We start from the raw sequence: 24401 nt of genomic DNA on the forward strand, positions 1-24401 counted from the left end.
CTAATACCACGTAACATAAAATTAATCTAAATCTACTCTTGCAGATAAATCTGTTTTGTGGATACTGTGAATATGGAGGACACTGAGCCACAGCCGGTCTCCGATCAGGATCAGACTCCGGATCCTCTCCTCAGCTCTCTGGACATCTTTCTCTTCTCCCTAATTGCAGGATTGCTTATCTACTGGTTCTTCTTCCGAAAAAAAGTAGAGCCTATTCCGGAGATGAAGCCTTTCACTTTAGTGTAAGTAGTGTGTGTTTTTAACCTCCTCCCCCTTCTTTTCTCCTCAAGGGCCGAACGTTACACCCACTCACATTTTTCTGTATGGCTAAAACGTTGATCAGGGCCACATTTTGAGAAACAAAAACACTAAATATCTGTTTCTAACACTGTAGAGTGTAAATTTAATTGATACAACAAATGTTTTTATTTTATTATTTACCTAGTTTTGGTGGCTTGAGAAAGCCAACATACTGTAATACTACATAAAGTTATTATTCTTCCGTCTTCTTCTTCTTTTTGAGACTAATTCCTGCATCCCCTCCTAGACTGTTTATACTACAACCACCAAACTTACTCCAAACCTCCAAACTGGTCTGATTCAGGTTGCAATATTTTTTCCAATTGATCTGACTTAAGGTTTATCGAAAACTGTCCCGGAAAATTCTGAAAAGTCCCATTGACTTAACATTGGACCAAACATTTTGAGCTCATAACTTTGCGGCAGACTGTCATACAGACCTAATGTTGGGCTCATTATCTCAGACTACCAATCTGCCAATCATTGATGACCTTTCAACTTACTAGCCACACCCTAGCAACCACTTACGGCACCCTAGCAACTGTCCCATAGACTTTCGTTGTAAAAAAAACTGCCATTGACTTTACATTGGACATACCAACAACAAACCAATCCATACTAATGACATACTAATCATCCTAGCAACATGCTAATTCATACCAAATATTTATGCTAGCAACATGTTAATTTATGCTAGAAACATGCAAATTTATTAGCAACTGCCTAGCAATCATTCAGGACACCTTAGCAATTGCCTAGCAACACTTTAGCAACCACCTAGCAACCACTCAGAACACCTGAGCAACCACCTAGGAACACCTTTGTAACCACATAGAATACCATATCAACGCCTTAGCAACACCTCATCAACCACCTAGCAACACCTTAGCAACCACTCAGAACACCATATCAACTGCCTAACACCTCCTTAGCAACCCCCTACAACACCCTAGCAGCGGCCTAGCAACACCTTAGCAACCACTCAGAACACCCTAGCTACCACCTAGCAATAATTTAGCAACCATATAGAATACCATAGCAACGCCTTAGCAACACCTTATCAACCACTCAGAACGCCCTAGCAACTGCCTAGCAACGCCTTAGCATCCCCCTAGAACACCCTAACAGCATCCTAGCAACACCTTATTAGCCACCTAGCAACGCCTTCGCAACCACTCAGAACACCCTAGCTACCACCTAGCAACAACTTAGCAATATTCAGAACATCCTAACAACCGCCTAGCAACACCTTAGCAACCGTCTACCAACCCCTCAGAACACCCTAGCAACCACCTAGTAACACCTTAGCAAGCACCTATAACAACTTGACAACCACCTAGCTACACCTTAGTAACCGCCTAGCAGCCACTACAAACACACTAGTTACACCTTAGAAACCACCTAGCAACCACTCAGAACACCATAGCAATCACCTTGCAACACCTTAGCAAGCACCTATAACAATTAGCGACCACCTAGCTACACCTTACCAACCGCCTAGCAACCACTCCAAACACCCTAGTTACACCTTAGAAACCACCTAGCAACCACTCAGAACACCATAGCAATCACCTAACAACACCTTAGCAATCGCCTAGCAACCAGTCTGAACACCCTAGCAACCACCTAGCAACATCTTAGCAACCACTCAGAACACCCTAGTAACCACCTAGCAACACCTTAGCAACCACCCAGAAAACCCTAGCAACACCTTAGCAACCACTTAGCAACACCTTAGCAACCACTCAGAACACCCTAGCAATACCTTAGCAACCACCTAGGAACACCTTAGCAACCATTCAGAACAACTTAGCAACCGCATAGCAACACCTTAGCAACCATTCAGAACACCCTAACAACCACCTAGCAACACCTTAGCAACCACTCAGAACACCATAGCAATCACCTAGTAACATCTTAGCAACCACCTAACAACCAGTTAACACCCTAGCAACCGCCTAGCAACACCTTAGCAACCACACAGCAAACCCTAACAAAACCTTAGCAACCTATTTATCTACCTATTTCTGCCAACTCATTTGAAACTTTTTAAAAACTACTTAAATTCTTCAAACTTTCAGACTAGGCCTTCTCAAGCCACCATAAAAGTTGTTAACAAACTTTACTTTTTTTAGTTAAGCCTTTAAATGTCACTTTAAGCTGAAAAAATATCTAGTCAAATATTATTTACTGTCATCAAGGCAAAGATAGAGTAAATGATTTATTAGAGAGGAATTATTAAAACTATTATGATTAGAAAGGTGTTGGCAAAAAAATGAACAGAATTTAGGGAAAAAATAAATGGGGGCTAAAAATTCTGTCTTCAACTGTATGTGACAGTATAAAATTGACCTATTAGTTTCACTCTGTGTCTGTTTTGAGCTTCAGATTTACGCTAATATTTTAGTTGGACAGACCAATTATATTTCTTCTCCCCAAAGACCTTTGGCCTTGTTTGAACAAAGCATTGTATCCGCACTATGGCTCGTTCCTAAAGCACTTTGTGGTTCGGTTGGTCATTGGTTCCAGCATTGCAAAGTGTTGACATCATGGGATCGAGAGAATGTGAGTGCGTTACATTCTGTCTCAGCGTTATGGTCTGCAGCAACCCAGACGCAGTTCATGCACACAGTGCTTTAGTGTTGTTGTTAATGCCGACAGCTTTTGCGTTGTTTACTCATTTCCATAAATTTGTCAAAAGTGAATGTCCTGATGTTTTCATAGTCTAGAAGAGACGCGTCAACGCCTCGGTTGGTAATATATCTGAGAATTAACTAATAAACGTAGATGATGTTTATTGGAAAGTTGAAAGTGTGCAGTGTTTGTTTAGATGGAGTCACAGGATGTTTTTGTTCTTGAATGGTTTTATGAAATCCTGCTAGGAATGTATCAAGGGATGGTTGTGTTCAAACGTTCTGTATTATTAAAACTTTTTAATGGTGCCATAGAGTTAGTTGATTCAATATGTTCAAGTGTTCTCTGCTATCTACATCGTTTGTGGCTTACTAAAATGGTCCAGAAACAGATTTATATGCTCATTTATAAGCAGAGGAATAACCCTATAGAATGTAAGGCTCTGTTTTGACCATATTTCGAACAGTTGTAAATATTAATAAGCTCTGATTTGATGCGTCACAGCTCGTTCTCTTTCTCATAGCTTGTAACGCTCACAGACATACTGCATGCAAAATATTCATGCTTCATTCGTCAGAAAGCATTTGAACAAAATAAGGAGATAAGGAAAGTATCCATAGAACAGTATTCACAGCCTTTGATCAATACTTTGTTGATGCACCTTTGGCAGCAATTACAGCCTCTAGTCTTTTTGAATATGATGCCACAAGCTTAGCACACCAGTCTTTGGGAATTTCAGCCCATTCCTCTTTGCAGTACCTCTCAAACTGTATCAGGTTGGATGGGAAGCGACGGTGTACAGGTATTTTCAGATATCTCCAAAGTTGTTCAATAGGATTTAGGTTTGGGCTCTGGCCGGGCCACTCAAGGACATTCACAGAGTTGTTGTGAAGCCACTCCATTGATATTTTGGCGGAGTGCTTTGGGTCATTGTCCTGTTGGAAGATGAACTATCGCCCCAGTCTGAGGTCAAGAGCACTCTGAAGCAGGTTTTCATTCAGGATGTCTCTGTACATTGCTGCATTCATCTTTCCCTCTATCCTGACTAGTCCTCTAGTTCCTGCTGCTGAAAAACATCCCCACAGCATGACGCTGCCACCACCGTGCTTCATTGTAGGGATGGTATTAGCCTGGTGATGAGCGGTGCCTGGTTTTCTCCAAACGTAACGCCTGGCATTTGCTCCGAAGAGTTCAATTTTAGTCTCATCAGACCAGAGAATTTTGTTTCTTATGGTCTGAGAGTCCTTCAGATGCCTTTTGGCAAATTTCAGGCGAGGAGTGGCTTTCCTTTGACCACTCTACCATACAGGCCTGATTGGTGGATTGCTGCACAGATGGTTGTCCTTTTGTAAGGTTCCCCTCTCTCCACAGAAGAACACTGGAGTTCAGACAGAGTGACCATTTGGTTATTGATCACCTTCCTGACTAAGGCCCTTCTCCCCTGATCACTCAGCTTAGATGGCATATTGAAGTGATATTAGGACAAAAAGTCTCTTTTTTTAAAATCTCCTGATTTTAAAATAGGACCCAAATCCCAGTAATTTTGAGGCCCACCGCAACGGGACATAGGAATGCGGTTTTCCCCACCCATCGAATAGATTGACAGGCACCATGTTTCTATAATAACATGTATACACATGTCCACAGAACATTTTTGCAAAGAAACTGAAATTAAAACATGTATTACAGCTCTCTGTGATCAGCTGTACCTTAGTGATTAATTTTATTAGTTTAAAACAGAACATGTTTGCAATAAAGACAGTTAGATCTCTGTAATTCTTACCCACTATAATCACCACAGCTGAATGGTGTCAGTAAGTGTTTGTGTGTGTGTGTGTGTGTGTGTGTGTGTGTGTGTGTGTGTGTGTGTGTACTGAAAGTGTGACTCAACATTTCAAAAAGGCTTGAATAAAATGTTGACTAGTGACCTTATTTCAGCTTCATCCAAGTTCACTGACTGCTGTTTATCTAATGTAAAGGCTGATTTATACTTCTGCGTCAAACGCCGGCGTATGCTACGGCGCTGACGCATAGCCCTTCGCCGTGGCCGTCGCCGTCACTGACGTGCACCTCTCAAAAATTGTAACTACACGTCGCAATGACGCTTAGCGTAAGCTCTGTGATTGGTCGGCTTGGTAGCGTTGACGAGTCTGGGCGGGACCGAGAGCTGCGCGAATGGCGCGAGCGATTGTTTACAAGTGTGGAGTCCCGTGAAGGAGCTCCGGATGGAAAGTTTTGTTTTATGTTTACCTCATAGTTAAAGTTGTTGCACGTCCGCCGGTTCCTGCCTCAAAATGAGCAAGTTTGAGCCACTTGTACATCCCAGAAGTGTTTAGGAAAAGCAAAACAACAGCAAAGAAACTCGACACAGAGGAACATTTACACCTCACTGCCCATTAGCGTTTCGGAAGTGTTAATGCAGACCAACAGAGACAGTGCACAGAAGTATAAATGCACAGCCACGCGCGTTGCATGCGCCGTGGGTTACGCCGGTCACCTGACGCAGAAGTATAAATCAGGCTTAATGCATGATAAGAAGCAGACATGGACGTGCATTCTGGAGACAATAAAGGCTTACCTTACATCTTGTAAAATGGTAAAATAGGTGCCTTTTAAATCAAAATTGACAAAGACATTTACATTAAACTCCATTTCAAGTAAATTTCTATTCATCAAAGAATCCTGAAGAAAGAAAACCTGGCTGCGAACAGATTACATACAGGAATAGAAAAAAGAGCACTCTTTAATTATCAGCTGTTAGTGAGTGCCCACACTTTTTTTCCTGGTCATTGCGCCTTTGCTGCGTGCTGTGTAGACGACCGGATACGAGTCACTTTTAAAAGAGAAGCAGGTCATCAAAAAAATTGAATACAGTCACAAAATCGGAATTGACCATCAATATCTGCAGTGTAAATGCAGCCCTGTAAATTACCAACTCAAGTGGTTTGTAGCAATCGGTTTCCTTCAAACGATTTGAGTTGCCTTAGCTTATTGGGTTTTACTGTGCTCAAATTGCTTCATTTACTCAAATGTATTAGGTTCACAGTACTCATTAGGATTAGTTTTTAAACTTAAATGGTTTGTTGCAATCGGTTTCCTCAAATGCTTTGAGTTACCTTAACATTTTGGGTTTTACAGTGTAGTGTATGTGTGTGAAAGGGATTGTGTTGGTGTTTCCCAGTGATTGGTTACAGCTGGAAGGGCATCCGCTTTGTAAAACGTTCTGGATAAGTTGGCGGTTCATTCCGCTTTGGCGAACCCTGATTAATAAAGGGACTAAGCTGAAAAGAAAATGAAGGAATTGCAAGAAAAAGGCAGTATTTTAAGTTTCTGTCTGCAAATTCTTATTTTTCTTTACATGAATTATTAATATATTTAATTATATTACCTTAAATATTGCACTGTAGTATGATACACAGACGTGACATGAAAAATTGCAATTTCTTTTTTCTTTAATGTGACAGAAACAGGCTGTATGGAAAAACATGGTTTCTAATGTAAAAGTTTAGTTTACTTCTCATCTTTGACCTTACAGTCACTTATCGGCAATAATTCATTGTTGTGCGAAAACAGGAATAACATTGATTAATAAACAAGAGGAAAACAACGCAGGAGGAAAGGATGTGCAAGTAAAGAACTATAGTATCAGGAAGCGCAGGAACACTTCCAATTCTCTCCGCTTCCTGCTTCACATTACTTTTGTTCAGCCAGATCCAGTCGTCTTGCCAAAATCCTAAACAACTCCTCCAGTCTTTCTTCCTTAATTGCTTTAATCAATTACTCGACATTCACAGTGAAGCACACACAAAATCATTTTTGTTACAAATTGATCCAGATATTTAGATTGGCTTCTGATTTTTGGTGCTCATTTCTGTTTTATTAGGCTTGGAAAGGGAGGGAAATGAGCTCCCTGTGTACGCAGTGGTAGCTTGTGTGCGAGTCTGAAATGGGGTGGGGGTTCCTCGCTTGCAGAGATCCATGGGAAATGTTGTATATTCATGTTGCCTTGCGAACGCTGTGCTCTGGCCAGATGGAGGGGGAGAGCGAGAGAGAATGAGCCTCACGCCTCTTCTTTCCTTGCGCTCAAGAGCTGTGTGTTTTCAACAGAGCCTCCTAATCAACTTTAGCTCTCGAGCAGTCTGAGAAAGTCCTTCATGTTGAGCAAGAGACGAACCAAAAGAGATCTGCATGCCGAACTCTAAAGCGCAGGCTCTTTTCCCCAGTCATGGGATGCATGTTCTCTTTGCCTCAGGACAGACTGGACGCCGCAGAGAGGTTAGTTTGGGACAGATGGATGGTTGACTTTTTAAAAAGAAAGGCTTTTCAGTGTTGTAATGGATTTATCAGATGCTGTTTATAATTTTGTAGAAGTGCTTTCGGTTTTAAGGATTGCTTGCAATGTTGTTTTAGGGATATTTTAGTCTTCTGAATTCTTTATAGTTTAGTTTTAGTTGAGTAAATATATTATTTAGTTGACAGATGTTGTTGATGAATAATAGGATAAACGATTTGTCAGCAAAATAAAAGGGTTTACTTTAAAAAGAAGTGTTTTTGGTGTTGTAATGGAAATTTTAAGTGTGTTGATGATTTAGTGGAAGGGATTTTGGTCTTATGTAGTGGTATGATTTTGTGGAAGTGCTTTCGCTCTTATAGGGATTGGTTGAAATGTTGTTTTAGAGATATTTTAGTCTTCTGAATTCTTTATAGCTTCAGTCTAGTTTTAGTTGAGTGAGTTTTGAAAGATTTAGGCAACTAAATATACTATTTAGTATATTTTAGTAATCGGTTCAATTATTTGTCAGCGAAATTAAATGGTTGCCAATAAAAGTAGTGTTTTTGGCATTGTAATGGAAATTTCAAGTGTGTTTAGGATTTTATGGAAGTGCTTTCGCTGTTAGGGATTGCTTGAATTGTTGTTTTAATGATATTTTTGTTTTCTGAATTAATTGTAGTTTTATTCAAGTAAAGATAATATACATGTAAAATACAAATAAATACACATGCACTAAAGTCTGTAAATTAGCAGTTTTCTGTATTTTCTGATTCTATATTTTTATTTTTTATTTATTTATACTTTTGAATTACACTATGGGACCTTGATCTTTCTTTCAATGCCTTAACCTTGAAAAGTAAAAAAAAAACATTGTGACTTTTATGAAGATTTTTAATAGTTTATAGTGATATATTGTCTGGATTGGTGTTGTATTACACTTCAAAAAGACTTATTCTGATATTTATTACTTCTTATACTTTTTATTATTTCAAACTATTAAAATGTTTTTTTTTTATTATATAATTATTTGGGGGTTTTCGCCTTTTTTTGGATAGGAAAGAAAAGATAATTGACAGAAAAGCATTGAGAGTAGAGAGGGTAAGGATCAGCAAAGGACTGCGAGGTGGAATCGAACTCTGGTCGCCATGAGCACCGGAATGTGTGTGTTGACGGCTTGACGCACTAACCATTACACCACTGGCACCAACCAAACCATTAAAATGTTAATAAATGTCACTTTGTTAAAGTTAAAACTTCAACATCAGAGTCGACAGAGCAGAGCTCCTATAATGCAATTCACAACCGTTAATAAATGGAAAACAGTTATGAATAAAAAAAATAAGGAAACTGTTAATGAACATTTTTACAGTGTAGTTTTAGTTGATTAAAACCTAAATCATAACATTAATCATGCAAATCTCAAACATTTTAATAAGGTCATTGTATACTCCTGGAGAACAAAACATTTTTAACCTTTTAAATGTGTCTTTCTCCCTAAATGTTTTGTTTTGTCTTTATTCGTTGATGAAAATGTCACTACATTTTTGTCAGTTTTTCAAATCTAAAACAGATTTTTATGTAGTCTTTTCAAGTTTCTGTCAGTGAAAAAATCTTGATAAATTAAATGTTTGCTGTTAAAAGCAGTGTTTTGGTGTTGTAATGGAAATTTTAAGTGTGTTTAAGATTTCGTGGTAGTGCTTTTAGTTATGAATTGGTTGAATTGTTGGTTTAGTGATATTTTTATTTTCTGAATTCATTGTAGTTTTAGTTGAGTAAATTTCATAAGATTTTACTCCAATAAATGTTGTTTACACTGTAAAAATATCTATAAATTAGCCGTTTTCTGTATTTTGAGATTCATGTTTTCAGTTTTACTGCATTTATTTATGCTTTTAAATTGCATTATGGGATCTTGATTGTTCTTCCAACAATTTTTAACCTTGAAAAGTTTGAAAAACTTTTATTGACATTTTTAATAGTTTATAGTGATATGTTGTCTGTTTTGATGTTGTAAATTACGCTACAAAACTCTTATAATAAACTGCCAGTACATTTTCTGTTATTTTACTATTTATTTCTCTATATATTATTTCTTATTCATTATATAATTTTCAAACTGTTAAAAGATCAATAAAAGTCACTTTGTTAAACTGTAGAGTTGAATTTTCAACATCAAAAGTTGACAGAGCAGAGATCAATGTCCCATAATGCAATTCACAACCGTAAATAAACAGAAAACATTAGTAAATCACAAATTACGGAAACTGAATTGACAGATATGGTTTACAGGGTAGATTTTGTTGACAAAAAAATGTAATAAGCTCATTATATACTCCTAGAGAACTAGCTTTTAACATCTTTTTGACCTTTAAACAATTTGTTTCCCCCTAAACATTTTCATTTTGTCTTTATTCATTGATGAAAATGTCACTACACTTTTGTCACAGTTTTTGAAATTTAAAACTTTTTATCTTTTTATTTTTATCTATTTTTTTCCTGTTTTCATCAGTGAAAAATATGGTTGATGAATAATGGGATGATTATTTGTCTGCAAAATTAATTGGTTGACTTTAAGAAATAATATTTTGGTATTGTAATGGATATATCAGATGGTGTTTATGGTTTTGTGGAAGTGCTTTCACTCTTCGGGCCATATAATACACCCGGTGCAATAAAGTGCAAGACGTCCAAGACGTGCAATTTTTGAGGTGGTAAATCTGAAAATAACTCTACAGTGTCACACAATCCTTCAGAAATCAAACTGAAATGCTGATTTGATGTTAAAAAACATTTCTTTTTATTGTTAAAAATGTTAAAAACAGTAGTGCTGCATTATATGGAAATCCATGTCATAATAAAAGTCTCATTTGATTAATATAATATGCTTTAGCTGTAAAAATAAAAAGTCCAGATCAAACTTACATCCTTTTTTACACTTTGAGGCCACCTTCTGTTCTTCATTGCTGAGTTAGCATGAAAGTTTGTGGTTTTCATTAGTTGAACAATGACTGAAAGCAGACGTGCTCTAATGCTGCGCTGCTCTCGGAGGGGTGTGAACTTCAGGAAGTTCTCCTGTGTGGAAAAGGCCAAGAAATGAATGGCTCAATCCCCTATTCATTACCAAAAGAGTTGGTCTGGCATGCTTTTCAGCCTTTTCACATATGTGTTCTCTCTTTCTCTCCCTCTTCTTATTTTTTTCTCTTTTTATAGAACAGCACCAATACGTGAGACCAGCTTTATTGAGAAAATGAAGAAAACGGTGAGATCTCCACCAATGTTGATATTGATTTAATCTTTTAATTAAAAAAAATATTTTTTTTGTGACATTTTTGTCTTCTGAATTCATTGTAGTTTAAGTCAACCTAATTTCGTAAGATACTTCTAAATATATTCTAGATTTAGTTGACTGAAATCTGAATCAGGAAATTAATTATACATATCTTTAAAAGTTGTTGTCTCATTATATTCTAATTATATACTGCTGGAGAACTCGCATCTTTTAACAATAGTCTATCTCTAAACATTTTCATAACATCTTTATTCGTTGAGGAAAATGTCAATGATGAATAATATGATGAAAATTATACGCCAACGAAATGAACACTGATTTCCGCAACTATTTTGTTAATAAATAAATTTTGTTCAAATCCAAATATTTTTTTAATATTTATATTGTTGAACTGTTTAACTGTTTTCTGCATCTTCTATTCTAGAATCGAAGCGTTGTGGTGTTTTACGGATCCCAAACAGGGACTGGTGAAGAATTTGCTAACCGACTTTCAAAAGATGCCCATCGCTATGGCATGAAAGGGATGGCAGCTGACCCAGAGGAGTATGACATGGTACTGTAGCCATTATTGCTGCCTGTTTGATGCCTCGTTGTGCATTTTCAGACATTATCTTTCATTTAATGTGTAATATAGTTGTTTTTTCAGTGTGAATGTTTGATAAATGGAGATATTTTCTCTGCCTGAAATAAGTCATTGGTAATTCTGGCTTAATTGTCTGCACAAACCTACGTATGTTTGGATAAAGTTTGCATAATGCTGTTAAGGGATGGGCGAACCTAAAATTATTTTCAAAAACTAACACAAATATAGTTACTTTAAACACTCGACTAGTGTTATCAGGTGAATTTAGAGGTAAAGTTTGTCAGTAAAAGGTATTCGAAAACTTGCTCAAACACGCAAACTGTTGCACTTGTATTTCTGTACTAATAAATTATTTAATAGTTTTATTGTTATTACGATAAGTCAAATTTTTTCTTTTTCCCCCTCATAATATCGCCCATGGCTAATAATCTATGGTCTTCCCTCTCTGTATGTAACCAACACCTATATTGATCTTCAATTATTGTTACTGTTCTTTCTGTTTTTTTCACTTTTCGGACAAATACTGTAAATGGCAGACTAATCAGAACATAATGGGTCATCTGACCAACCAGAACAGATAATGACATGATCCGACCAATCAGAGCAGCCTGGGCCATGATCTGGCCAATCACAATCAGAATAGACCAATCAGAGCAGCGTAGGTTGTCAAAAAGGTGATGTTTTTAGAAACCAGATCCTGAAATAAATCTTTTATACCTTATGAGAAAAGATTGATGCTGCATTGTGTAAACCGTTTATTGGAAACCACCAAAACAAAATTAGGAAACTTAAAAATTCTGTATATGGGACACTTTAAAAATTACATCATTTTACTGGTCTTATTACTGTTGTCACGTTAGTGGAATTTGAAACCAATCTGTACTGAAATTTTAAAAATGTCCATTTCCCATTTGAGCGATGTTGAGCGCATTCTTAAACACTGCTGATTTGCCATTGTGTTTACGTGCTCAACAGAAATGACTGCGATTGGCCGAGAAGGTCATCAGTTCACCGAACTCACCGATGTTTACTGAATGTAGCCACAGATACTGGAGCGTTTTAAAGCCGTGGAGATCAGCTGCTCTGTTTATAAGCAGACATATGAGCGATCCGCTGATTAATCAACTGATCTTCATGGCTTTAAAACACTTCAGTGTCCCTGTATCTGTGGTTACACTCCGTAAACAGTGGTCAATTTAATGAACTGATGACCTTCATGGCCAATCACTGTCATTTCTGTTGAGCACGTGAACACAATGCCAAATCAGCGCTGTTTAAGAACATGGTCAACAGCTATAAAGTGGGTTTTTTTTCTGATAAACACTGTCATAGTTTGTTAGATGTGGGGTTTTAAGAGACCAGATCCTGAAATTAACCATTTCAGACCTTGTGAGATGCTGCAAAGCATAATTTGAGAAATTAACATGATTTTTAGACATGGTGGATGTTTGAAACTTTATTTACCACCAAAACAAAATTAGGAAACTTTAAAATTGTTTAAATGGGGCACATTGACAATCACACCATTGAAACTATTCAAATCACTACAAATGAGCTTTTTTCCCTGACAAACACTGTAAACTGTAGACCAATCAGAACAGAATGGGCCATCTGACCAATCAGAACAGATTATTGCATGATCTGACCAATCAGAATAGCCTGGGCTATGATCTGACGAATCACAGTCAGAATAGAATAATCAGAGCAGAATAGGTTGTCGAAATGTGGGGTTTTGAGAGACCAGATGCTGAAATGAACCATTTCAGACCTTGTGCAGAAAAAAATGATGCTGCAAAGGATATTGCAAGTAATTTAAAGGATTATTAAACCTGCATGAATGTTTAAACTATTCATTATAAACCATCAAAACAAAATTAGGAATCTTTAAAATGGTAAATATGGGGTACATTAAAAATCACTTAAGATAAGAATTGTTCTGTGCTTTTTTACTCTTTTTTACTCTTTTGACTTGTAAATTAATATCTTCAATCCCATTCACAGTCTGAGTTGTCCCGACTGAAAGAGATTCCTAAATCGATGGCTGTGTTCTGCATGGCAACCTATGGAGAGGGAGACCCTACAGACAACGCTCAGGAGTTCTATGATTGGTTGCAAGGGACAGATGACGATCTGGAGGGGGTTAATTTTGCTGTGAGTATAACCTCAGAAAAGCCCATAGGAAGCTAGTATTGTCTCTAACCAAACTAAAGAGAATGTATCAGATAAACCATTCGTCTATTTTCAGTCTGACGCCAGGTGTCACCGTTTCTTGGTCCAAATCACATCAGATGTCATACAACAAATGATAATATATGCTCATAATATGCTGTATTATTTTTGAAAATCATGATCATATTGTCTGTCCATGCATCTTAGATGGTCAGATAGGATTTAATCTTTTATAAATCATTGAGAGAGTGGTTTCTGGAATACAGTAAGGTTTAGAGACTGTTTAAACTTTGATTTTTGTAAATGATTCACTTTAATGTGGGATATGCAGTGGTAAAAAAAGAGAATTGAAAAAAAAAACTGAAGTAAAAGTACCATTACTTGCCAATAATAATAATACTGAAAGTAAGAGTAAAAAGTAGTCCTTCAGAAAGTACTTGGGAGTAGAGAATCGTAAGTATTGCACTGTGAAAATGATTCCACCTTATACCCTTAATCTAATTTAAAAATAAAGCTGACATCAGTGCTGTTTTCTTGTTCTTCATGTGTTTGAAAACGTAATATTCTGTAGTGCATTTAGTTATTGTTTAAGGCCATTTGGAGATTTCAGTCATCATACAGTAGGCTTTCTTCATCTTCATTATTGTCATGTATTCAGACAGTCTGTCAGATGTTGTTGCATGTAAGGATTTTTTGTCTGTTTGGAATCTTTTCAATGCTTCCACACTGTACATGTTAGCTATATTTCTGAAGCATCCATATTTTGAGATTAGTCTGTCTGATGCATAGGGCTTTGCAATTTGGGGAAAATATAAAAAAAAAAACTTTAACAGATATTTTGATTTCGATTTGATTTGCGATTTAATTTTGTAGCCACGCTTAAGCTCAATAATCTGTATGCAGTGAGTGTTAGTAAAATGAACTGAAAACATATTAACTAACTCCAATTTGTATTCAAATTTGTTTATAAATATTTAGAAATTGAACACTCATTTTTCTCTAGAGCAAACATTAGTGAGTTATGGCATTAATTATCTCCTGGTGCCTTTGTGTTTTTTTCATATGGTGTAACAGCTGCAAACAACTCTAAAATTGTACTTTGCTGTTGCTTGCAACTAGATTAGGTGTCACTAGCGAAACTTTTACTTGATTTTTAGCAGGACACTCCTGATAGAGCTGTCTATGGTGCTTTTTTAAATGCTGGTGGTTGTATTTCCTCGTTCAGCTTTTACAAATTACCTGTTTTTGTTCGGTGTTAGAAGCTGTGTTCCAAATGGCGCACTATGCACTTATGCACTATGTACTTATGCACTTACACACTCAACAGTAGAGTATGCATGTAGTGTCATCCCAAATGGAATACTGTTTTTTACTGAGAGGAAATTCCAACCGTTTCCCTGCTGACTTTTGACGGTCGCCAAATTAGTGAAATAAATGACCAAAGTACCAAATAATACCTGCCTTGAGTAAAACTGCATTTACCATCGGGTGGCGCTATAATCACTCTCGTAGAAGAATTTTACTTTCACAATCCAAAATAAAGTAATCCAACATGTGCGCACAATAGCTCCACCCTTTTACTACGTGAGCAAATCTGTGACTGTTGAGTGCGTGAAGTGTCCATCATTACACACTTCATTATAGCGGCTGAATGAGTGCATCATCCGGGTTAATCAAGTGCACTTCTTATTTTTAAAGTTTTCAGTGTGAACGCACTACTTACACAATTTATACTACAAAATGGCCTAGAATAGCGCACAAGTATGTGATTTGGGACGCACCTTGTGACTTTGAAAGCAAAATTTTCCCATATCACCGACATGCTGTTTTTCTTTGATATGAATTCATCTATTAATGCTTCTGAAGCGGAAGACGCCATCATCCTACTTGTTCGCACGTTCCTGTTTGTTTGTTTTTTTGTGGGCTTTAAGCGTAGTTCGGTTGCGCAATTCTGATCGGGTGGAACGAAAATGTGCTTACTTAATTGGCTAGGTCTTTCTGTTGTCGATTTAAGAAAGCTTCTTTAAGTTTCATTTGGTCCCTCATTTGGTTGCTAGGAGCAACTATTGTTATCATGTTTCTTTGATTAAATACAGATTTTAAAAGTTGTGGTATTCTTTTTGAATCACACTGTTTATTTCATATCGCAGCCTCTTGCAATTAGCTAATTGTAATGTTTCAAATTGCGATAACGGTTTTGATTAATCACACAGCCCTACTGATGCATAATCTCATATAATCTCATATAATAGAATCACAGGACTTAATATTCTACTTAGCAAATTGATAAGAAACAGGAAAATATAAAGAAGTGACTAAAGGTTAAAGGAAAATAGTGCTGTAAAAACCAATACTGAACTAAAAATGTACTAAAATAAATGTTCACATTTTTTGAAATCTACTGAGTAAAATGCAATTCTGTGAAAAACGACTCAATTACAGTAATTTGCTTATTGGTAATTTGTTTATTTACACTACTGGGGATATTATTAAAGGTCCATTGAAATTAAAATAATGTTTTTTTTTTAGTCCTCAATGATATTTATAAGCTAATGTGCTACAAAACAATGACAGAATGTGCGTTTAGTTGATATAAAATCGATATAAACATGTAAAGCTTGCAGTTTGTCACTTCCACCTAAATGTGTCAACGTTTTATTTCACATCACCTCATACAGCTGCGGTCACACTGGGCTTTTCCTCCCATAGACTTCAATTCATACGCACGCAAATGCGTCAGACTGGAAACGCGGGGTCATGCGTCAAGTTTCGCAGGTTGCTGCGCTGCAAAGTTCAAGCTTGGTGAACTCTGACCTGCAAAATCGCATCACTTGACTGCGTGAGAACAATTGAGGATCAAAACATGACATCTCTGGACAGAAATTTAAAACATGGAGCAATCGCTCGCTTTTAAAAATGTCTAATAAGCTAGTTTAATCCCGCCCCTTTTCGCAGCGCCACATGATAGAATTTCGCATGCTCAAACTCTAATGTGACCGCAGCTTACTTCAGTTTGTCATCAAATCTTGACCAATCAAATGCTCTGTAGTATCTGACATGCCCCGCCCCCCTTTACAACGCTTTTCATTTGTTTTTTATTTGATGCTCTTGAGATGAACGACTCTCACTGGCAGAGCTGAGATAAAAACAAAACAGTCTTGGCTTCTTTTTTTTTTTTTAAAGGGGAGGAGCTTATTATGTCCCGCCCTCTCTTTGTTTTTCAGTTGATATTACATACAACATTGAATAAAAATGCACATTTCAAAGCACTTCACAGGACCTTTAACATTGATTCTAAAATTGGTGATTTGAATTTTTCAATTCAAATGAGTAGAGGTTTGGACCAAGAAACAGTATTTTTCACACGCCATCTTAACAAGCAGATGGACACCCACCAAAATTCCTGCTCGTTTTATGGAGTGGTACCTATTTCCTGGGCAGTCGGTGAAGTTCAGAGTCTCGTAGTTAAGGGGCCCATGGAATCCTCATCAGTTCTCAATCGCCAAATGGAAACATATGGTGAAGCCAAACAAAGCTAGAGCTCCCTCCCAGAGGAGCTGCTCTCTTAGCGTGAATATTTCGGATGGAACCGGATCACTGAATATTCTGTTGCTTTGATTCTAGACATGGATGTCCAGGCTCTGCTTGAGTTGGACCTGTTTTTTGGATTAAAGCCTTGTGGTTTCAGCCTAGAGTCCTCAGATTATTTTATGTGGTCGTGGTGGGACAGCGTGATAAAACATGTGGTTGGAAACATCACGGCAGTGAATCTACAGGACAGGATAGATATGCAAATGAGCTTACAGACACACTTTTGTCCATTTTACCATAATGGACCAAAGTCTGTTTTAGTCAAAAATGTATATGTGCTTATTTATTATAAGTTTTGTTTTCCAAGACATTCCTGTTTCTTTTTAATATCTCTTTTAATAACATAAACTAGAATTCTCAGTATATTCTGAATCATGCAGCTCATGTAGAATGTATTAGAGTTTTTTGTATCTCAGAAAATAGTGTTATTAAATTGGAGAAGAGGTTTTGAATGTATGAGTACAACTTTAACACTTTTGCTTTAAAAGATCAACAAATATTTAATATTTTTACTGACGGCAAACATGTAAAGTATGGGATGGTTTTAATCACAATTACTCTGTTTTGTTGTTTTATTTACTCCTTTCACTAATCATGTTACTTTTGTTTCTATTATTTTAGGTGTTTGGTTTAGGAAATAAAACATATGAGCACTACAATGCCATGGGCAAGTACACAGACAAGAGACTTGCTGAACTTGGTGGGAAAAGAGTCTTTGACTTGGGCCTCGGCGATGACGACAGCAAGTGAGTAAATATAAACATTGAAGTCACAATTATTAAACACTCTGAATTATTAGTCTCCCTGTTAATTTTCCCCCCAATTTCTGTTTAACGGCGATTTTTATTTTATTTTATTTTTTTATTTGTTTTAAACAAATATTTTTTTCCACACATTTCTAAACATAATAGTTTTAATAGCTCATCTCTAAATACTGATTTATTTTATCTTTGCCAGGATGACAGTAAATAATATTTGACCAAATTTTTTTAAGACACTTCTATACAGCTTAAAGTGACATTTAAAGGCTTAACTAGGTTAATCAGGTTAACTTGGCAGGTTAGGGTAATTAGGCAAGTTATTGTATGATGATGGTTTTTTCTGTTGACTGAATCGAAAAAATATATAGTTTAAAGAGGCTAATAATATTGATCTTAAAATGTTTTTTTTTTAAATTAAAATCAAAATAAAACAAATAAGACTTTCTCCAGAAGAAATAATACTTTCAGACATACTGTGAAAATTTCCTTGCTCTGTTAAACATCATTTGGGAAATAATAAAAAAAGAAAGAAAAAAAAATCAATGGGGGGCTAATAATTCTGACTTCAACTGGACTTCTGAATGAAACCCATAAAACAATACACCATATTTTACAAAATATAAGTCCTGTTTTTTTAATCATCTTAAAAGTGAAATAAGTTATATTACAAAGCACCTCAATCATTCAAAATATCCACGCCAGTTTCAAATGTTTGTTTTTTTTGTGCCAAATCAGAGACATGTTTTTTTTATTTTTTTTAAATACTATTGATTTTTAAGGACTTGTTGTGCACAGAGAAGTGAAAGAAATGCTTCTAATGTTTGTTCAAATTTGGATTCACTTTGGGTTTAATTACTTTTGCTTTTTTTTTTGACTAATATCAATAACTGATAACTTTTTAGAATCTCAGACCGATATCCGATATATAGGCCGATAAATATAAATTATTATTATTTTTTTTTTTTCAAAAATTTATGTTATTTTGAATGAGGGTTATTTTTAGTCACCTTCTGCTTGTCGATTTTTTTCCCTCTTAACAGTGCACACAGTATTACTTAAAGTTAGAAGTTAGTCTTATCTCATGGAAAATACAGTAAATTTTGCCCTGTTTTAATTAATTTTCATTGACTTTTTTGTGATGTGGTCCTAAATCAATTAAAGCTTGGAGGAGGACTTTATATCTTGGAAGGAGCAGTTTTGGCCTGCGGTGTGTGAGTATTTTGGCGTGGAGGCCACTGGAGAGGACAGCAGGTATTACTTTTTATTCTCAAAGTGCTTGTCTTGTCATTTCAATTCAGAATTCTGTTGTTTACTTTAAAAACAGACTGCATTGGTAGGCAGCGTATTTATAAGAGCTGACCATCTGTATCAGATTGTCTAGTTCAAACATGATGTTTATTTGATGGCTGTTTTTGTAGCCATAAAGCGCATTCAGTCTCGCATCTCCATATTAGAAGGACCACATCCATTCATCATGTGCTTTCATAACAAAGACCTCCCCTGTCCTGCTTTGAATAGGTTTTTGCATCTTATTAAACATCATAGGTGTTTTGAATGCTTTAAATGCAGTCTAGTAAATGATCTCCAGTCCTTTTTTTGTGTGCTTTCAGCATTCGGCAGTTTGAACTGGTGGTTCATAATGACATCAATATGAATCAAGTGTACACCGGAGAGATGGGCCGCCTCAAAAGCTTTCAGACGCAGAAACCGTAAGTTCATCCCTTTCAACTAAGCCATTGATTGGCATTTTAAAAGATCAGCTTTTCATTCTTGATCTAAAATGTCATGCTTCTTTTGTAAGGTAGTCTGTGAAAGTAATGTTTGGTGCAATGTTTTATTTACAACATATTTAGCAAGAGTTTGTAAAAAGATTTTGATCTGATGGATAGATGTGTTGTTGTGTAGACCGTTTGATGCCAAGAACCCTTTCCTTGCATCCGTGGCTGTTAATCGTAAGCTGAACAAAGGAGGAAACCGCCATCTGATGCATATCGAGTTAGACATCACTGAGTCCAAGATCAGGTACATGCACTGATTGGGTTGAGTAAATTGTGAGAATGCATTTACATTAAAATGTGTATTTTATTTTTCTTTTCAGAGGAAAACATTATGGCTATCATACATTTGTACCCATGATTTGGAGAAGACACTAAAATGTCATTCAGTGTTATGGTTTATATACACCTAAAGAAATCTTGTCAGCCATTTTAAAAACATAAACAACTTGATGGCATATTAATAATAAATATTAAGGTGGCACTTTTTATATATCACTTATTGTATAATTTAGGTTTAATATATTAATTGTAAATTTATTTAACTTAAATTTTTCCTTTTTGTTCTGTTATCTGTTACACTGAATGCTGATCAAGATGAGCATTTTTTTTAAAAGTTTTTTTTATTTTTTATAAAAGTTACTTGAAACATTTAGGAAAAGTCTTTAATGTTGTATAAATGTTTTATGAACTTTCTGTTTAACAGAGAGAAGATTTTTAACATATTTTTATCAACTAATGTATAATAACTGATTTATTTTATTTTTGCCATCATGACAGTACATAATATTTTATTATGGATGTTTAGCTTAAAGTGCAATTTAAACGGTTGTTTAGGTTAATAAGGCAAGTTAGGGTATAACAGTGTATAACAGTGGTTTGTTCTGTAGACAATTGAAAAAAAAATATTGCTTAAGAAAACTAATACTATTGATCATAAAATGGCTTTAAAAACTGTTTTTGTTGTTGGAATAATTACATTAATTCCATGTGTGTTCAATAAAAAAGATCAGGAGAGGTTTTTCTTCAATGTCAAAAATCTTATTATTTATTGGATACAAATGAATAATTCGATTCACAGAATTCTGTTATCCTCCATGCAATGTAGGAGTTACATTCAGGGGAATTCATTTCCTGATTCGCACTTTTATACGTCGCTGATATTAACAGGTGGAGTTTAGTGGAATTCGTCACTTTTAAATCATTCTCCAGTCCTCCATTGGTCGCACCCATACATACGTCCTCTTTTTTTTTTTTTTTTACAGATTTTCTGCACAACATTAAAGGCACAAGCCAACTTGCAAATATTCTGTGCTCATAGGAAGTTTTGAGAGACAGAGCTCAAGTTAATTTTAGACAATCAGCTTCATCTTCTTCTGCAAAAATGCTTCATTAGTGTGTAAAGCATAGCACACTCAACAGTAGAAGTTCAGTTAATATCACCTTTAAGCAATACAAATACAATTGTTTAATGAAAAAGAAAAAGAGACAAAAAAAAAAATCACAACATTATTCTAGCCAAAATAAAACCAATCAGACTTTCTTCAGAAGAAAAAAATATTATAGGAAATACTGTGAAAAATCCCTTGCTCTGTTAAACATCATTTGGAAAATATTTGAGAAAAAAAAAAAATCACAGGAGGGCGAATAATTTTGACTTCATCTTCATATTCACATCTATCTTTATATATTTAATATACATTGCGCATATACATGAAGTTAAAATATTTGAAATATCACTATAAATTGTTGTACAGTCAAATTGTCATATAGTGTGTAAAATACTATTTATAAATGCAGTTTTTTTGTGTAAAGAGACCAAATAAACGATTACATTTTCTACTCTCTGTAGATATGATTCTGGAGATCATGTTGCTGTTTACCCCACCAATGATTCTGCTATGGTCAACAGAATAGGAGAGAGACTTGGAGTAGATCTCGATGCTGTAATCTCTCTCAAAAATCTGGACGGTATATAATAATATCTATCTTTTTAATCTCATAATTGTGCATTCAGCACAATAGATGATATGTACAATTAAAGGGTCTATTTGGATGAATGTTTATACATTCGCTTATTTTTTTTTTTGTAATTTGTGAATATCTCACTATGGGGCAATTAAAACGATTGGGTTAACCTTTCCTTTAAGTGACATTCTTTAATATATACAGTGCTCAGCATAATTAAGTACAGCCCAATTTGATAATGAATATTTTTTATCCATTTCTCAGTGAATATAGGCAATGTATTTTGATGCATTTAAACAAAACCGATTTATTGAACAGATATAGTTATTCAAATAATATTTTAGTCAACAAACAATTGACTATTCAGAATTTAGAAATTAAAAAGATAATACAACATACAAGATAATAAACAAAATTCAAGAAAAATATTGCAAAAATAAACTACAACCTACAAAATTTTAACTACATTTTGCCTGTTTTTAAATTTGTATCTAATATTTTTCTATAACATAAATTTGGCGGTACTGTTAACGCAAGTTATTTTGTTAGATAAGCTCCAGATTTGGCTTTAGTACTGACTATCCTAATGTATATGAACAAATATAATATTCTTCAGCTTCCTATTAAAAAATATTAATTTAAAAGATAATCTGTGATTGGTTTCGATATATTGTTATATATATATACTATATACTATATATATATATATATATATATATATATATATATATATATATATATATATATATATATATATATATATATATATATATATATATACATACACACACACACACATACATATATATATATATATATATATATATATACACACACACACACATACATATATATATATATATATATATATATATATATATATATATATATATATATATATATATATATATATATATATATATATATATATATATATATATATACAGATATATATATATATATATATATATTTTTTTTTTACAATAAATTACTTAGACTTAATTTTGAAATTATTCAGTTTATATACAGGGTTCATATGGTCCTGGAAAGCCTGGAAAAGTTGTGGAATTTTGACATGGCATTTTCCAGGCCTGAAAAAATGTTGGAAAAGTCATGGTAAATAGTTTAACAAATATCTGTATACTTGAATATTGGTTAATTGTCTTTACCTCTAATTTGTCCTTGGCCAAAAACATGCTCTCGCATTATTAGTGCCGTGTAAGCATTATCTAAATACATTAGACATGGATATGAAAATAATAATTAAATTTTTTAAATTGATGATATGCTGTAATAAATTCAAACGTGCATTGTTTTTATTTACCACATATACATAGACATTACATGAAACAATAGGTCATGAAATTTTACTTGAAAGTCTTGGAAAAGGAATTTTATGATGGAATTTAGTAGTAAAAATGTGTATGAACCTTGTAGATCAGGGGTGTCCAAACTCCGGTCCTGCTGAGTTTAGCTCCAACTTGCTTCAACACACCTGCCAGGATGTTTCTAGTATATCTAGTAAGAGCTTGATTAGCTGGTTCAGGTGTGTTTGATTAGGGTTGGAGTTAACTCTGCAGGACACCAGCCCTCCAGGACTGAGTTTGGACACTCCTTCTGTTCATAATATAACATGCTTTTGATGTTTCAATTCTGCAGAGGAGTCCAATAAAAAGCACCCTTTCCCCTGTCCCACCACATATCGCACTGCACTGACCCACTACCTCGACATCAACAACATGCCCCGTACGAATGTGCTGTATGAGCTGGCGCAGTATGCCTCGGATCCGCAGGAACAGGAGAACATGCGCAAGATGGCATCTGCGTCGCCTGAAGGAAAGGTCAGGATTGTACCGTAATCACTGCTGTTATGCCCAGAGGAGTCTTTTTTACCTTCTGCTTGGTCTTTTTAGGCTCTCTACCAAAGTTGGGTTCTGGATTCGGAGAGGAACATATTGGCTATTCTAGAGGATCTGCCTTCGCTGAATCCTCCTATAGATCACCTGTGTGAGTTGCTGCCTCGGCTTCAGGCTCGGTACTACTCCATCGCCTCCTCCAGCAAGGTAAAAATGACAGTTTGTCATAAACAATCAGAAATTTTGAGTCAGTAGCCCCTTTCACACATACAGACCTTTCCGGAAAATTGCCAGCAATTTTCCCGAAAGGTTGTATGTGTGAACAAGTCCTTTTTGAAAATACCGGTAAATTCGTTCTGGCTATTTTCCGTAAAGAGAAGTTGTAACATTACCGGCAATTTGCCGGAATGCTGCGCTGTGTGAACGCAAAAGGAAGATTGCCGGAATAAGCGTGTGCTGGTCTAGATTGGCTGACGTGAGACGTCTGCTTTAGCCAATCACAACAGTCAGACGCATTTATGTCCGCGCGGTTCATGAGAATAAAAGCCTTTGAATATTTTTCCAGACACATTTAGCTGCTAGAAGTTAGTCAGATCACATTTATATGTTCTTCTTAATGCCAACTGTGTAAATAATCATCGATGAGATGCTTATGATAAGCCGTTGTTTGTTTACCTTCAAGCTTTGCGTGTGCCTGTGAAACAGCCTGTGAGCGCCTGCACACGCACATATTATGAACATCTCGACATGCGAAAGTGATCCTGCGAAAGTTGTTTACAATATTGATCATCCACAGAGTTTGTAATTTAGTCAAATGTTTACAAATACAAGCGCAAGCTCATTTGTGGTGAATGATGTCAGAATTTACCGGTATTTTGGAATGGATGTGTGAATGCTCTTTTCCGGAAAATTTCCGTAACGTCCTCGCCTGTGTGAACAGCGCTTTTTTGAATATACAGGTAAAGTCGTTCCAGAAATTTTCCAGATATTTACCGGTATCACTGTGTGAAAGGGGCTAGTGTTTGACTCTTAAAGTCTGTTTGAAGCTGAAAAGTTGCTGAGACTTTTATTTTAGTATGTTGATGTACTTCCAACTCAAATGGAATAATGAGTAGGGGCGGGGCTTTCTTTTTGCGCATCATTTCCTCATAGCAAACTAATGCTAAGAGGGGTGTGGCTAAGATATTATTGTGGCTAAAATG

At 35.5% G+C, this 24401-nt stretch overlaps 1 protein-coding gene across 2 annotated transcripts in view; it reads left to right on the plus strand.

Moving 5' to 3' along the window:
• pora (P450 (cytochrome) oxidoreductase a) overlaps nucleotides 1-24401 on the plus strand; it is a 37137-nt gene that overhangs the window by 5198 nt on the left and 7538 nt on the right. Inside the window, 11 exon segments of one of the 2 annotated variants that reach the window (NM_001034982.1) lie at nucleotides 45-242; nucleotides 10418-10466; nucleotides 10921-11049; nucleotides 13081-13230; nucleotides 17461-17585; nucleotides 18762-18851; nucleotides 19211-19309; nucleotides 19506-19622; nucleotides 21228-21346; nucleotides 23003-23184; nucleotides 23257-23406. In NM_001034982.1, coding sequence (NP_001030154.1) covers nucleotides 73-242; nucleotides 10418-10466; nucleotides 10921-11049; nucleotides 13081-13230; nucleotides 17461-17585; nucleotides 18762-18851; nucleotides 19211-19309; nucleotides 19506-19622; nucleotides 21228-21346; nucleotides 23003-23184; nucleotides 23257-23406 — 1380 coding nt within the window. In that variant the 5' untranslated portion in view covers nucleotides 45-72. 2 annotated transcript variants of the gene reach the window in all.

The sequence above is a fragment of the Danio rerio genome, chromosome 10, assembly GCF_052040795.2.
Source record: "Danio rerio strain M-AB ecotype USA chromosome 10, GRCz13ab, whole genome shotgun sequence".
NCBI classification, from domain to species: domain Eukaryota; kingdom Metazoa; phylum Chordata; class Actinopteri; order Cypriniformes; family Danionidae; genus Danio; species Danio rerio.